Here is a 16,415-nt window from a genome sequence, read left to right as displayed (position 1 = left end):
ACATATTTTAAATCCACAGATAAAAAAAAATACCCTTACAAACACCAAAAGAAGGAAACAAAATCAAATCAAGGAATAAAAAACTTAAATACACATTCAAAATAGAATGTGTTGCTTTTTCCTTTCTTGATTACAATAATAAAACCTGTTCACTCTTCAAAATCTTTCATATGATCTGAGGGTGCTAGTGGAGGGAGAAGGGGCACTGAGACGAAGCTGTGAACTGCTGTTGTGAAGAAGCTAGTCTGTCAGGGCTCCCCAAGACCATCCCCAGGTTTGATGATTCATTAAGACTCACAGGACTCAGCATATGGTCCTATTCATGGCTAAGATTCATACAAAACAAGGAGTACAAAGCAAACTCAGCAAAGGAAAAAGGCACATGGGGCCAAGTCCAGGGGAGATGAAGCACAAAAATCCTCTCCAAGTGGAGACACACAGGATATTCTTAAAACCTCCAGCAATGAGTTGTGGCAACATATGTGAAACATTGTTTACCAGTCTTTACTCAGTGCCCAGGATTTTTACTGGGGTCTGGTCACATAGGCATCTTCTGCCTAGCAGGAACCCAAATTCTAGATTCCTCCCCCAAAAAGCAGGCATTGAGCATAATCTTATCATATTGTTTATACAAACAGTTTAGACCGCGAGCCATCCTTATTATTTCTAGGAATGGTGGAAACCCTCCCAAAGTCCAAGTTCCCAGAGACTAGCCAAGGGCCAACATTGTAAGCAGACCCTTTGAAGATTGTCATGTCAGGACTGCTATGTTAACTCTTTTTTTTTTTTTTTTTTATTCCACAATAGGGCTCTCATTTCTCTTTTGGATTTTTCTGAATATCCTTTACCTCTGTATAGTCTAACTGGTAAGGGAGCATATCCTACACCCATGGGAGGACTGCCTTAAGATTGAAATTGTGTCCTCAGTTCAGTGTGGGTCCCTGTAGGGCCAGACTCCTATCAGACAGAATCGACCATTGCTTACTTCCCTCTTTTGAAAAGCCTCTCTTAGCAACTCTTTCCCACACCCTAACATATCAAAAGACACAAAACATATACATATATATTCAATGAAATTTGCTTCAGATTTGAGGGTATTTTCAGATGTTCTCAATTCTCTGTGGTTAAGAGTTGGATGTTCTATTTTTTTTTTCCCTTGCTCTGGGCTTATTTTTTCAGATGTGACACCAGGACACCTTAGCATGACTCAGATCACTGATTTTTTTGAAGTTTAAGATCTGATGGAACTTAGGAACAGCAGACAGACATTATCACTCCAGTTTCAAGGCTTTCTGTTTCTTCCATAATGACAGCTGTTCATGCCTAATGCTCTGAGTCCACTATTGAAAGGTGTATAATAGCTTCACAGTCATTTTCACTTTAATACACTACTTTGTAATGCAGCTTCAGGAACCATGTGTATGAAAAGCTCCATATAAAACCAAATAATATAATGTTGTTCTACTCTACTTACTTTCCTTATAAATGTAATTTACTTAGTGATTGCTAAAGTGTGTTCTGTGAATGTAAAACTAGTAGAAAGGAAAATCAGCGCAAACCACTGTATTAGTTTCCTAGAGCTACAAATTACCCAAACTTGGTGACTTAAAACAACAGAAATTATTCTCTCACAGTTCTGGAGGCTAGAAGTCTAAATCCAATGTGTCAATAGGGCTGTGCTCACTCTGAAGACTCTAGGGAAGAATCCTTCCTTGCCTTTTCCTAGTGTCTGGTTGCTTCCAGAAATCCTTGATATTCATTGACTTAGAGATGCAGCACTCCAAACTCTGTCTCCATCTTCATTTGGGTTTCTTTTTGTATGTCTCTATATATCCTCTCTTCTTATAAGGATATCAGTCATTGGAATCAGGGCCCACACTACTCCAGTATGACCTCATCTTAACTATTATAGCTGCAAAGATTCTACTTCCAAACAAGACCACATTCTGAGTTTTCAGGTGGACATGAATTTAGGGGACATCATTCAACCACTATAAACCACATACGCACATTTTCCTGCAACAACATGAAAGGGTTTCAAATCATTGTCATTCAGGTAACTCAAATAATGGAAATTATGGATGGATTTGTGGATGAGTCATGATCCTCAAGAGAAAGAATGAACCACTGTCATACTGAAAGAAATGTTTTAAAAACCTATAATACTGTCATTAAGATATATACCTATATATAGCAGTGATATTAAGACCAAAAACAATCTTTCTTAGATTCCTTCGTGAAATATTTTAATATTGGCATCTGATGGGAAATATGCGCCTAATTAGGTACATAATTGGTATCTAATGGGAAATATGGCATCTCCATGATTTTTACTGGGGTCACTAAGAAGCTAGCAGGCATGGCAGTTATACGTCCTTGGGTAAATGGTAACAAAAGGCAGTCCATCCCAGCATGAAATATGATATATTCATAGTTTAGAGGCAGTTTGCCATAGTGTAAAGGGCAGGGGCTCTCAAGCAGGATCAGGCATTGGTTTAATTCACAGCTCATATTACATTGACCCTGTGGTTAGGACCACTTGTTTCTGAGTCTTAGGTTTCTCAGCTGTAAAATGGAGATAGAAATACTTATCTTAGTGAGTTATATGAGGATAAATGAGATCATACTTTTGAAGGATGGGCACACAGAAGAAATTCAAGTTAATGTTGGTCGAATTGGTGATGGCCTAACTCAATCTCAGGATAAGCTCTGACTCAGTTCTGGCCATCTCTGTTGTCTCTTAGTCAGCTTACACTGTCACAAACCTCGAATTCCTAAAGCATATTTTCAGTAGGTTATTCTGAATGCCATTATGCCCTACCCATTTATCTCTGAGGTCCTCAAAGATAGGAACTAATGTCTAAGTCAAAATAACCTGGCAATTATAGAAGCCTTTGTGAATAAATTTTATACGGCAATTTCATTCAACATCCCTGGGCTCCTTCCAACACCAGCCCATTTGAGAGGAGCCCATCTAGGTTTGCTGAAGCCATTATCTTTTTTCCTCATCATTCCTACATTGATATAACTAAAATTATAACCTGGGAAGTGATACCAGAGTGCTGGAATATTGTCCTCCTAGAGGGAGACTCAGTCAGCAAGTTTATTACTTTACCAGTTTACATTGGGGATAAAAATCCATGTCTCCTCTAAGTCCTTAGCCCGCTTTGATAAATAAAATGAAAAATAGGAAACATACTTTTAAATGAACACAGGGTTCTCAGTAGTATCATTATGCACAGCCAAAAAGTTCCTCCAACTGTTTCCCAGTCAGGTATTCTACTGATAAGGGAGAGCATTGGTAACAAACTGGAATTTAAAGGGCACATGGTCTTATTTAAGGCAGAATGGGACAAAGGGAAGAATGCACGACAAGACCCTATGAGAATATAACTTCTGTTTGCCTTTGCCTTTGTCTTTTGAAACACGTTCACTATGTTCCAATAGTTTATGAACAACTCAACTGCCTCTACGAGAACCAGGATTTCTGTGGGATTGTCTATCTCATCAATACCCACATTTACTCTTATGATCTGATCCAGCATACTATTGTGTTTTTTGTTTGTTTGTTTTGTTTTATTTTTAAAGTATCTTTTCATTCAACCATAGAGACTCTGCAGCAGGCCTTTTGGGTCCATGGGGAAAGACTTTGTATATGGTGTCTTTTTGTTTTGTGTTGCTTTTTTTTTTTTTGGCCTCTGAGTATTTTAGTTAATTCCTAAATAAGTATGATCTTAAAACAAAGGACAAAATATCAAAGAATAATAGAAACTCAAGGTTAGGAAGGTCTTCATGAATTACTTAACATTAACCTTTTTTTTTTATTGACTCCACACCATTCCTTTGAAATTGTCCTTGAGACTGAGGGAAAAAAAATTCAGTATCAGGGCACTCTTTACATAGTGAACTATCTTTTTCCATTTTATGCAGTCTGACCATTCTGATGAGAGTATACAAACCGACTGAGAATTTACTTTTAAATTGAGCTGAAAATGGTCTGCTATGACTCTTCTCAATGTTCTTTTTTTAGTGTCTTTAGAAATTCATGTATTTTAACATATTTTAAGGTGTCAGTTCATTGTAGTTATTCTTTCTGATGCTCAAATTGTCCCATATTTAGCCACTGTGCTCTGTATTCAAGTTGGCTACTGGGTCATTTTGACATAACACTATTAGTCTTCGTTAGTTCCCTTGCTTTTTGATATGGCATGATATTCCAGACTCAGCTTGAACATTTCTTTACCAAGGCCAAGTATTAGCCATCACTCTAAGAAACCATAGTCTACCTTCACTTACTATCAAAGTATGTTTTTTTGAATAATATGTTTTTTCTGGTTATTACAATAATATTGCTTTTGGTAGAAATTACTAAAAGACATTTTAAAAATATAGATAGAACTACCAATACTGCCATAATCTAGAAATAATCAATGTTAACATTTTATCTCCTGAACCATCTTTCCATTGAAAGTCCTATGCCGTGCTTCTCTTTTTTTCTAAACAGCAGCAAAAGAGATGATGGGGCAAAGACTGAACACATTTTAAACTTTTAGGCAAAACTGAGTTGGATAAATTTTAACTTGTGAATTATTTTTAATCCTAACATTTGCTATTAAACATCCAGAGGAAACTGATATGTGTGACAAATTATAAATTTGGATAATTTGGATTCTGCAAAAGCTGTTTTGCTATCATTGTGGACAGATACCTAAGATTGTCTGCAAAATTTCAGGAATCCACGGGAAGGCAAATAGAACTCTCTATAGAAATGGGAATGAAAAGAGACCAAAAATAAAAGTCATTACAGAGCCAGAGAGTATTTTTAACTTGTCAACTTTTCATTTGTGGCACACATAACACAGCTCTTATAATGTTTAAAGCAAGGGTTTTAAATTGATGTAGAACTACAGAAAGCCCAGATTACAGTTAGTGTGCCTATAAGTCCAGCTCTATTTACAGGTTTGTCATTTTTTTCCAGTGAAAAGGCTATTTATATTTAAAGATATTTAGTAACCTGGAAGAAGAAAAATAAGAATGGTGATTTCCCCATGATTTATATCAACTTTTAACATAAAATAGAAAGCAACATCATTGAACTAATATGAACTAATGGCCCACTTAAAGGTCTTTAATATCTGTTTCCCCAAGTGATTCCAATGTGAAAACTACCCAGGAGCTGCTCCTCCTCCCCCACATCACTGATTTCATTTCACCTTCATCTTTGGTAGCTGAAGGAGAATTGCAATGGTATTTTCTATCAAGCTTTGTTGTGATACCTTTTGCCCATAGATGCTTTAATGCCTAAGGGCTTTTTGTGTGTTTAGGAATATTCCCTACTCTGTACTTTTTTTTACAGTCCAATCTATTAATCTTATGGCAATATCAAACATTTAGTATTCCTGTAAACATAAAATAGCAAACATTCCTCAGTGGTTTTTAAACTGTGCTCCCCAAACCAGCAGCATAAGCAACACCTGTTAGAAATGTAGATTCCGCCCTGGCTGGTGTGGCTCAGTGGATTAAGTGCTGACCTGCTGACCTGCTAACCAGAAGGCCGCCGGTTCGATTCCCAGTCAGGGCACATGCCTAGGTTGTGGGCCAGGTCCCCAGTAGGGGGCGTGCAAGAGGCAACCACACGTTAATATTTCTCTCCCTCTCTTTCTCCTTCCCTTCCCCTCTTTAAAAATAAATAAATAAAATCTTAACAAAAAAGAAATGCAAATTCTTTGGGGCCCCAAACCAGACCTACTGAATCAGACACATGACTGGCTCTGTTCCAACAAGCTCTCCTGGTGATTCTGATGCATGCTCAAGTCTCAGAATGATTGCTTTACACATTCACATACTATTTACCCAACCAATAAATCAAATACATATTAAATGAACAAAACAAGTCTACTCAGCCATTTAAATGCTGATTGCAAACTTAATCAAATGCTTAACATTTACCTCAATCACAAACCTAGCACTTTAGATTTCCTCGAATACTTTAAACATTTTAAAAAGGAAAAGATACACATAATATATCACTTTGATTACAAAGTTGATTAATATTTAACAACAAAACTGGGCATAATGCTGTTAATATCATAGATTTAATATTGTTTTATATTCTTATCCCTACTTTTATTCATATCCTTACAAGGTTCTGGAATTTAACCTTCTATATAATGCTGGGTTGTCTGGAATTCTGTAAGAGACTATTTTTACACATTTTCAGGGTTTATGTATGTAATTTTACCAGACTAGAAGAAAAAAAAATCACCTCTGGAGACTAGGAATGCAAGTTAAGTGGATTGCTGACCGTTTAAGTTTGATTGGGTTTTGGGAACTGGTTGCTAAGTTCAAGATGAATTAAACTCAAGCTGCTGGCCACGAGGCTGAATATATTTTTGTCACATAACTTTCACTTTTATCATAGGCTCTATTTTGATTTCCTATTGCTGCTTTAACAAATTACCATAAAATCAGTGACTTAAAACAACATGAATTTATTATCTTACACTTCTGGAGGTCTAAAATGAGCCCACAAGGCTGTGTTCCTCCTGGAGGCTCCACAGGAGAATCCAATTCCTTGCCCTTTACATTCTCCAGATGCTGCCTACATTCTTTGGCTCATGTTTCCGTTCCTCGTCCTTCAAAGCCAGCAGCATAGCTAGCATCTTCTCTTGTTTCTGACCTGCTGCCTCTCTCTTATAAGGACTCCTGTAATTATATTGGGCCCACCCCAGGATAATCTCTTATCTCAAGATCCTCAATTTAATCACATCTGCAAAATTCTTTTTGCCACATAAGGGTAAGGTATTCATGGGTTCTGGGGATTAGGACGTGGACATCTTTGAGGAGGGGCATTATCCTGTGTACAGGATCCTTATTCCTGTTTTTCATATAAATTCTGAGTTTTCAAAAGAAATTAAAAGATGGCATATTCTTTAACTTTTATTTGTTTTAATCTGTGGCATTACATGACACATTATAATATTTTCATAATATATTAACCTGGTCTAATTTAAACATTTTAAAATATATGCCTTTTTCATTGATATTGTATTATACTTAGTTGGGTTATCAAGAGGTTTCATTCCCAGATAGAGATGAAATTGAGTCTGAAAATTTAGATTTCTTCTCCAGAACAGTTATGTAAGTTATCATTTTAGAATAAATGGCTGTATTGTCTTTCTAATTGGAAATTATATATGGCAACTGGTGCTAGTTAACTGCTAGACTCCTTTTCTACTTTATATATGACCACAGATGTTGATGGGACCTATCCATCTATTGTACTTTCTACTATTTCTGGGACTATTTGGCTTGTATGTTATATTAATTCTTTGTGGTTTACACAGGTTGAAAATGGTACGCACCTATACTTGATAAACAGAAATATGCTTAACAAAACCCCACAAATATCTATATTTATACAGTTGTATATAAACACTTTCCTACTTTAAGTAAATCAGCTTAAATGTGCATGGTAATAGTCATCCTTTGATCTTAGAATTATATTTTTGTACATTTTCTTATTGTTACTATTTTATTATGAGCATCATGGCCTTTTACAAGCATGCCTGATTTCATTTAATGATTTTTATTACTATAAATGGTCACAACTTGACAATGAGATTTCCTTTAAGTTGGTTCTTTTTTTTTTTCTTCTTTTAGCACTGCTCCTGCTATTTTAAAAATCTCTTTTGTTTCCTGGCAAAAATTGGGTGTTACAGACCTATACTGATTTTATCCTGCCCAAGGACATGGAATTGGATATCCTCTAATGGTTTCTAGGATTTGTTTTGTTGTTTTGTTTTTTTAATAGAACAGTATTAAGACCAAAATCTGGGCACTAGAAATGCTTACAAGTGTTGAGGGGGGAAAGACTAGCTACTGCTGCTTCTAAGGGACTGCTGTTGGTGGTGACTGAGATAAAAGGAAAATAGTTCTTTTATAAGTATATAAAATATCATCCTTTCCAGTAAAACACATCATGTTGTTGTCCTTACTTTTCTTATGGTACGGGATTTAACCAACTGCTAAGAATTTCCTCCTCTACATTGACCCATTGTTCCATCTAACAGCAGAGTATCACCCTCTCCTCTCACCTCCTCTCTCTCATGCTCTCTTCCTCTCTCTCTCTCCCCCCTCTTTTTATTTTCTAGGACAATGGTTCTCATCCTGTCTTTACATTGGAATAATCTGGGGAGCTTTAAAAATATTGATGTGAATCCCTCACCATAGATTCTGATTTAACCTTCCAAAGGGCAGAATATGGCATCAGGATTTTTTTACAGCTCCATAGGTGATACTAATATGCAGTTGAGGTGAAGACCTCTGTTCTAGGAGGTGTTAGACAGCCTCAATAAAGCAGACCAGGCACTCTCTCATGAGATTATACTATAGAGGTTCCAGGGATACAAACTCCACGTTATAAAGAGGGCAAGTAAATGCTTGCTTGCCTTTTGGCCCTTTTGCTTCGAGAGCTCTTGGGGTTGTTCAAGAGAGGGAACTACAATGTCCGTTTTCAATCTTCTTGAAAAACTGTGTATAGAGTGTTGATTTCTCCAATTGGGCTCCTTGTATCTCCCTCTTTCAGCCTGATCTTTCTTCACTCTTTCTTAACATTGCTCTAATTACTTCAATGTTTTCAAAGACATCAGTTCCCTTATTTATGAGGTTAAGATAATATTTACATGTGATATATACTAAATCTAGCAAAGCTCAACAACACATTGTAAAGTTCATGAAAACCATAAGAGGTTGACAGTGCATGGCCTAGCTGTAAGAAGCTATGAAAGAAGTCAAATTTGTTTTTTCTGACTGAGATTCCAGAAAATAAACTACAACAATTATTCCAGATTTTTTACCCTACCTGTACACACTCTAAGAAGTGATGCATATTTAAAGAAGTCCTTTTATGTCAAATACCCCTCTACCTCTCTCTCTCATAGGATTGTAGGTATCATAAAATTAACCATTTTTTTTCTGAAATAGAAAATTGATAATTGATTATAATTGTAGGCCTTTATAATTGGAGGGTTATCTACCTCCATCCATGTTACTTTTCCACAATAGAGTTAAAAACCTGCATTCTATAGTATGAAGCATCAGTATAGCTGTACTGGGAAGGAAATTTTTATTAAGATCTTGAAGAAAGAATAAAGATTTAAAATTCTTTTAAGATAGTAGCTTATGTCTTAGGACAGTGGTTCTCAAAGTTTGGAAGCTTATTTGAATGACTTGGGAAACTTGGTAAAAGTAAAAAGACCTGGACTCCACCCTATTTTAGGAGCTTTGGGCCTCTGTAGTTTAGTAGTTCTTCACTTCGTTGTTTTTTCTTTTTAAGATTTTATTTATTTATTTTTTTAGAGAGAGGGAAAGGGAGGGAGAAAGAAAGAAACATCGGTGTGCAAGAGAAACATCAGTGGGAGGTCTCCTGCACACCCCCAACTAGGGACCTGGCCTGAAATGTTGGAAACCATTGCCTTGGGGCATCCATAGGCCAGGGTAGCTGATTACTCTAAGAGGGGGGCCTTAATGGAAGGGAGTGGATTATTCATTTTTTGGGATTTGAGATGCCTGTTTGTTCAATTGAACTGGAAAGCATTGACTGCCAATGAGATTATGGACAAAATCTTCTGTCTTTCTGGGCTCTCATCACTTGATACTTGAGGGGCAGGTGCTGGTTAGAGTTCTAAGAAAAAAATGGATGGTACTTTAAAAAATATGGTGGCTTGGATTCCCTCTTTATTGGAAGTTTCGAACTTTAATGTACAAATGAATAAACTGAAAACCATGTTAAAATGCAGATTCTGATCCTGATTCTGATTGGTGGGGCCTGTGATTCTATAGTTCTAGCAGGCTCCCAGGTGGCGCTGATGGCTGTTGATCTGAGGAGTGAGGTGCTTGCTTTGGTTTTCAACCTTGGCTGCACATAGGAATCTCCTGGAAAGTTTTTAAAAACACTGATCCCTAGGGCCCGCCCCTAGAAAGTCTATTTTTCTGATGTAATTGATAGAGATTATGTCCTTGGCATCAAGAGTTTTAAAAACAGGAAAAATATATTACAGTGTTAAAAACTTTTGAAGTAACTTTCCTGTACAGCAAAATTTGAAAACCCCTGTCTTAGTCAACCATTAAACATCACTTGTTTTGCAAGAGAAACTATAAATTGGCTCTTTGAGTCACCTCTTTCATGCTTTAATATATAATGTTCTTAGACAGTTAGGAATACTGGTTCCCAAATCCTGACCCCTCCACAGATATACACTGTAATGGAAAGTTTCCATCAGGAATGGTCAAATAAGAAAAATAAAGACAATACAATGAATTTTATAAAGCTAAATTAATTCAATTGCAAGGATCATTCTTTGAGATTAGGTCAACACATTTTTATGAGTCAGAATGTCCTTTTATGAAGTGGAGATACTAACATATTATATGTATTTATGTACTTGCTTCTCATACTCTTAATTTACTAAACAAAAAGGTAGGAATTTTATGTTGACCTTCATATGATTTTGAAAACTTTGCTGATCCATGAAATCTGAAAATCTGGGAAACATGGGCATGAGAAATCAATGAAAATTTGAAAAAAAAATATGAGTCTATGAAATATTATAAGAATATAGTTTTTAATTTCAAAAATTTATATGGAACCATAAATGACCCTGAATAGCTGCAGCAATTTTGAGAAAGACAAAGAAAGCAGGAGGGATCACAATACCAGACATAAAAAGGTATTGCAAGGCCACTGTAATCAAAACAGTCTGGTCCTGGCACAAGAACAGACACATAGATCAATGGAACAGAATATAGAGCCCAGAAGGAAAACCCATGTCTCTGTGGTAAATCAGTATTTGACAAATGGGGCAGAAGAATAAAATGGAGTAAAAATAGCCTCTTCAACAAATGGCGTTGGGAGAGCTGGACAGCTACATGCGAAAAATTGAAATTCGATCATCAGTTGCACCATACACAAAAATAAACTCAAGATGAACAAAAGGCTTAAATATAAGTCGCAACATCATAAAAGTCCTAGAGGAGAACATAGGCAGGAAACTCTCAGATATCTCATGCAGCAATATTTTCATCAATACGTTCCCTAAAGCAAGGGGCATAAAGGAAAGAATAAACAAGTGGGACTTCATCAAAACAAGAAGCTTCTGCATGGCTAAAGAAAACATCAGCAAAATGAAAAGGGAGCCAACCATATGGGAAAATATATTTGCCAATGATCATCAGATAGGGGTTTGATCTCCAAAATATATAGAAAACTCACACGACTCCACTCCAAGAAGACAAACAACCCAATTAAAAAATGGGCGAAGGACCTGAACAGACACTTTTCCAAGGAAGAGATACAGAGGGCTCAGAAAACTATGAAAGGATGCTCAGCATCACTAGCCATCAGAGAAATGCAAATTAAAACCACAATGAGATACCACTTCACACCAGTCGGAATGGCCATCATAAACAGATCAACAAACAACAGGTGCTGGCGGCGCTGTGGAGAGAAGGGAACCCTAGTACACTGTTTGTGGGAATGCAGACTGGTGCAGCCACTATGGAAAACAGTGTGGAATTTCCTCAAAACCTAAAAATGGAACTGCCTTTTGACCCAGCGATTCCACTGCTGGGATTATACCCTAAGAATCCCAAAACACCAATTCATATGAACCTATGCACCCTAGTGTTCATAGCAACACAATTTACAATCACCAAGTCCTGGAAGCAATCTAAGTGCCCATCAATAAATGAGGGGATCAAAAAACTATTGTACATTTACACAGTGGAATACTATGCAGCAGAAAGGAAGAAAGAGCTTCTACCCTTTGCAACAGCATGGATGGAACTGGAGAGCATTATGCTAAGTGAAATCAGCCAGGGGACAAAAGACAAATACCATATGATCTCACCTATAAGTGGAGCCTAACCAACAAAACAAACAAGCAAGGAAAATATAACCAGCAACATTGAAAGAAAAAAGAAACCAACAGAATCCAGAGGGAAGGAGGGAGGGGGCGTGGCAGGGAAAGGGAAGGGAAGGGTCAAGTCAAGGAACTTGTATAAAGGACCCATGGACAAAGCCAACGTGGAAAAGGATTGGGGGGGGAAGGGAGGGGGAAGGAGGGCAGGGGAAGGTGGTGGTGGGAAAATGGAGACAAATGTATTTGAACAATAAAAAAAAAGCATGTAGTTTTTAATCTTTGATTCTCTGATCCTGTGGAGCAACAAGTTTTTTAGTGGTCCTTGAATTTTATAAGTACGAACAGTTTTATACAGACAAGTAAATAACATGTCTCAGACATATAAGAGGGACTAATTTTTCAAAATATACAGGGCAGGGCAAAAGTAGGTGTACAGTTGTTTGAATGGAAAATAATACAATAATTAATATATAATAATACAAAATAAATTATGTTTTGCATACTCACAACTGTAACCCTACTTTTGCCCCACCCTGTATATGATAATTAAAATACAAACTTATGAAGAACTTACTAAATAATACTTTTATTTTTTCATTTTCTTTTGACACAGTAATATTATCTACTATTTTTATCTCTTACTATGAATAAGGCATCATACTATGCATTTTATACAAGTTATTTCAGGTCACTTTAACAATAACCCAGTGGGATAGATATTGTTATTATGGTTTTATAGATGAAGAAACTAAGTCATAGACAAATTAAATAATATGTCCAAGGTCACACAGCTAGTCAGTTATAGAGCCAGATTTAGAACCCAAGACTACTGGATACCTTATAATCATGACTCTATATTTAATACAACTATCATGAGAGAATTTCCAAAATCTTTTGCCAGATTATTCAAAGAACATTTATATATATAACCCATGGACACAGATAACAGTGTGGTGATGGCCTGTGAGAAAGAGGGGCGGAGGCTGGGAGGAGGTGGGCAAAGGGGCAGGGGTAATGGGGGCATCTGCAATACTGTCAGTAAAAATAAAGGAAAAATAAAAAATAAAAAGAATATTTCCTTAAAACTAAAATGATTAAAGCCTCTGTTGTGAAGGTTTCCTTTAAGTGATAAGAAACAAAGGTTTTAAACAAAAGGACACTCTTGCTATTTTTGTAAGGTTGAAACTTTAGCTGAGGGACCACCATTATTCTGACTCATGAAGAGAATTTAAAATCTGGATTTTAGGCTCCCCTTTCAGATTTTTATCATCTGAAAATTTGAGGCCATGTGTTGTAATGGTAAGAACATGGACTTTTGAGTTAAGCTGATTTGAATATGAGCTCCTCCAACTTAATTAGCTGTGATTCAGGGCAAGTTACTTAAGCTCTTTGTGTCTCAGGTCCTTCAGCTATAAAATGAGAACAATAATATCCATCTCTCTATGAATTGTTTGAATTTGTGGCCATGATTTTATTTGTGTTGCTTTCTTGGGGGGGGGAGAGAGAGAGAGAGAGAGAGAGTGAGTTGTATGATGTTCTGTCTTTCTGTCTTTTGCAGAGACACTGATAGCTATGCAGAGTGCAGGGAAAGGGGCTGATGCCTTCTCAGACTCAGTCCCTGCAAGAGTTCATTGCTGGCTGTGTCACTGGATGGAATTAGACATGCAAGAAATATATTTGGGGAAACAACTGTAAAGATTAAGGAGAGAGGAAGCGGCAGTAGGCAGGGAGAACCTTCAGATGGTGATGCGGGTCTGACCCCAGTGAAAGGAGAGGAGAAAGGAAGAAGTGGGATAGAAAGAACCTCAGACACAGTGCACCTCAGAAATTCTCAGCCCGGCTGATGAAGAGCCCCACCAGACTGCCCAGCTGAAAAATCCCGTGTCAGGCAGAATGGCCCAGCTCTGGTGCCCCCACATTTCTCAGTCATTGGTGGGAACAGCCTGAGGAGAGTGGGGCCTTGGTAGGAATGCTGAAGTGGATTCTGAAGGTACAGCAGCTGGGGACTTCGAGTCAACAGCACTCCTCCCAGAAGGTTCTCTCTTATAAGGCAATGTATGTGCATCTCCATGGCTGCCACCCTGGTACTTTGAATTTTATAGTGAAAATGTACATTGGTCTGTGGGACGTTACAAAAGAAAATTAGCTACATGCCCGGTCATTAATATTTCTCGTAATATTATCTTGTTTTTGGTTTTGTCCCTTTCACCAACTGCTACTTATTAATTATAATTCATCATTATGGCTGCGAGGCCCACAATTGATTTCTTATCTCTGTAAAAAAATAGTAAAAGCAGTCGTCATTGTTTAGGATGTCAGGGGAACAATATCTAGCTTCTGTAATGACAACATATTTAATATTAGCTTTTAAATCTGTTGTGTTGATAGGTAGTTGTAACTTACTGAAAATCATAATTTATCAGTACTTCTTATTACTGTTTAAATTCTGTATTAAAGAAGGAGTTATTAAGCATAATTAACTTAGATTATCTTGTCTTGAATTGCTGCAGTGTGTTATCTAGCATGACAGATGCAGTGTTGGCTCGAGTATATAAACAATCAGATCTGGACATCCTGGCTAAAGAAGCATCCATCCCCATCGTCAATGGGCTGTCAGATTTGTACCATCCTATCCAGATCCTGGCTGATTACCTTACGCTCCAGGTTGGCTTATTTCCTTGCCTTACACAAGATGAAAATCAATAAATAGTTCTTGAGTAGCTCTAAATGGAACTGCTTTAATGATGGTATTGGTGTTTTGTTTTTAAATATTATCTTGGCAAAGAATTATAGCATATGTTTGTATACTAGATATTCAAGGAACAGGGCATATTATAAGAGCCTTTTATTTTCAACCTGATTCCCAACCTCTTTTAGTCCCTCTCTCATCCCCTGTTCTCTCAATCCTTTTGCTTTTTGGCGCCATATTTGGTGCCAGAACACAAATGGATGAATGGGAATGATGGAATATACAGAATGGAAAAGCTTCATGTAATCCTCCATATATTGGGTTCTGTGGCTTGTGAAGACTGGTGGAGTGTACTTTGCATATTCAAAATGGTCAATTATGAAATTACCTTCTGAGAAGAAGGCTATTTTCTGTTAATAAACTGATTGTTTAAAACTGGAGTTAAAAACATGCAAAATACATAGCATTGAGGCTCAGATTTAGCCATGTATGCCAAATTAGGAACTTGAATAACTAACTTTGAAAGATTTATCTTGTTTGTTTTGCCACAGCCAATCTATGTAGTTTTGCCCCTGGGAATCTTGAAAACCATGATTTCTGTGTCTATTCTGGTTAGACAGGGAAAACTGGATAGGTCTATATTATGCCTCATTTGAATATGCTGTACACATATAAATGTGAGGTTAAACTCAAAATAAAACTTGGTGATGAGGATAAGATTCACGCAGAGAGGATGATACAATGGTGTTAGATACCAAGTGGCTATTTGTGGATGTGGCTTTTACATATGTGCCAGATAATTTAATGTTTTGCTCTGGGGCTTTATCATTACTAGATTATAAATTGATCGAAGCACAGTGAAATATCCTATTCATCACATTGTCCCCTGCAGGACCTGGTGCAATGTCTTCATATAGGATATCCTCAAAGTGAGAGTTGAATGACTAAATAAGAACTTATTAAGAGCATGGAATCTAAATCAGGTGGACCTGGATTTAAATCCTAGCTTAGCTACCTAGTCCTGTGATCCCTAGATTGCTTAGGCTTTATCTTTTTTTTATCTTATTTTTATAAACATAAAAATATATAAAACCTACAGATACTTCATGAAAAACAAAACAAATACTCACATGCCCACCATACAGTTTTGTCAAATCTTACTTCAGGATTTTTTTTGTTTGTTTTTGAAAAAAATATTACAGATAGAATTGAAGCTCACTATGTGACTCTCCCTGATCTCATTTCTTCCCACCCCACAAGGAAATTATTATCCTGATGTCTATATTTATAATTCCCAGGCATGTGTTTGTACTTTAGCTACACATCCCTATATCTGTAAACTGCTCAGAGTATTAATTGGCATGTTTTTCAACTTTACATACTTGGGAACATACTCATCTACCATGCCACACTGTTCTAGGTACATTGTATTTCTCCTTTCTTATCCTAAGAAATGTAATGTCCATAAAGGCAGGGATTTATTTTCTCTTTTGTCCATTGTTGTATCTCCAGGGCCAAGGAAAGTGGACATGGATGGTACTTAATTTGTTGAATGAATGAATGAATTAATTAATTAATACAATAAAGATTAACATTTGAAAAGTTTGAAAATACAAGTGTTCATATGAGTTCATATGATATCTTGGTTTAAGATATTAGGACATTTTGCTATTTTTTATAGTTGTACATTCATGTTATTTAATTGCTCTGTATAATGCAAAAAAAGAGTTGAATCATTCCAACAAAGCCTTAAAATTGGAATGAAGATCGTTTCTTTTATTGTAATCCTAATAATTGTTTCACAT

The 16,415-nt window shown here is 36.6% G+C and overlaps 1 protein-coding gene across 1 annotated transcript in view; it reads left to right on the top strand.

Moving 5' to 3' along the window:
• Window positions 1–16,415, top strand: part of OTC (ornithine transcarbamylase) — a 60,825-nt gene that overhangs the window by 23,153 nt on the left and 21,257 nt on the right. The window contains exon 5 of the mRNA XM_054566558.1: window positions 14,432–14,585. Coding sequence (XP_054422533.1) covers window positions 14,432–14,585 — 154 coding nt within the window. The remainder of the gene's footprint in view (window positions 1–14,431; window positions 14,586–16,415) is intronic.

The sequence above is a fragment of the Pteronotus mesoamericanus genome, unplaced genomic scaffold, assembly GCF_021234165.1.
Source record: "Pteronotus mesoamericanus isolate MK-2021 breed Mesoamerican mustached bat unplaced genomic scaffold, CSHL_Meso_final contig_173, whole genome shotgun sequence".
NCBI lineage: Eukaryota > Metazoa > Chordata > Mammalia > Chiroptera > Mormoopidae > Pteronotus > Pteronotus mesoamericanus.
This window is presented reverse-complemented; position numbering and strand designations above follow the sequence as displayed.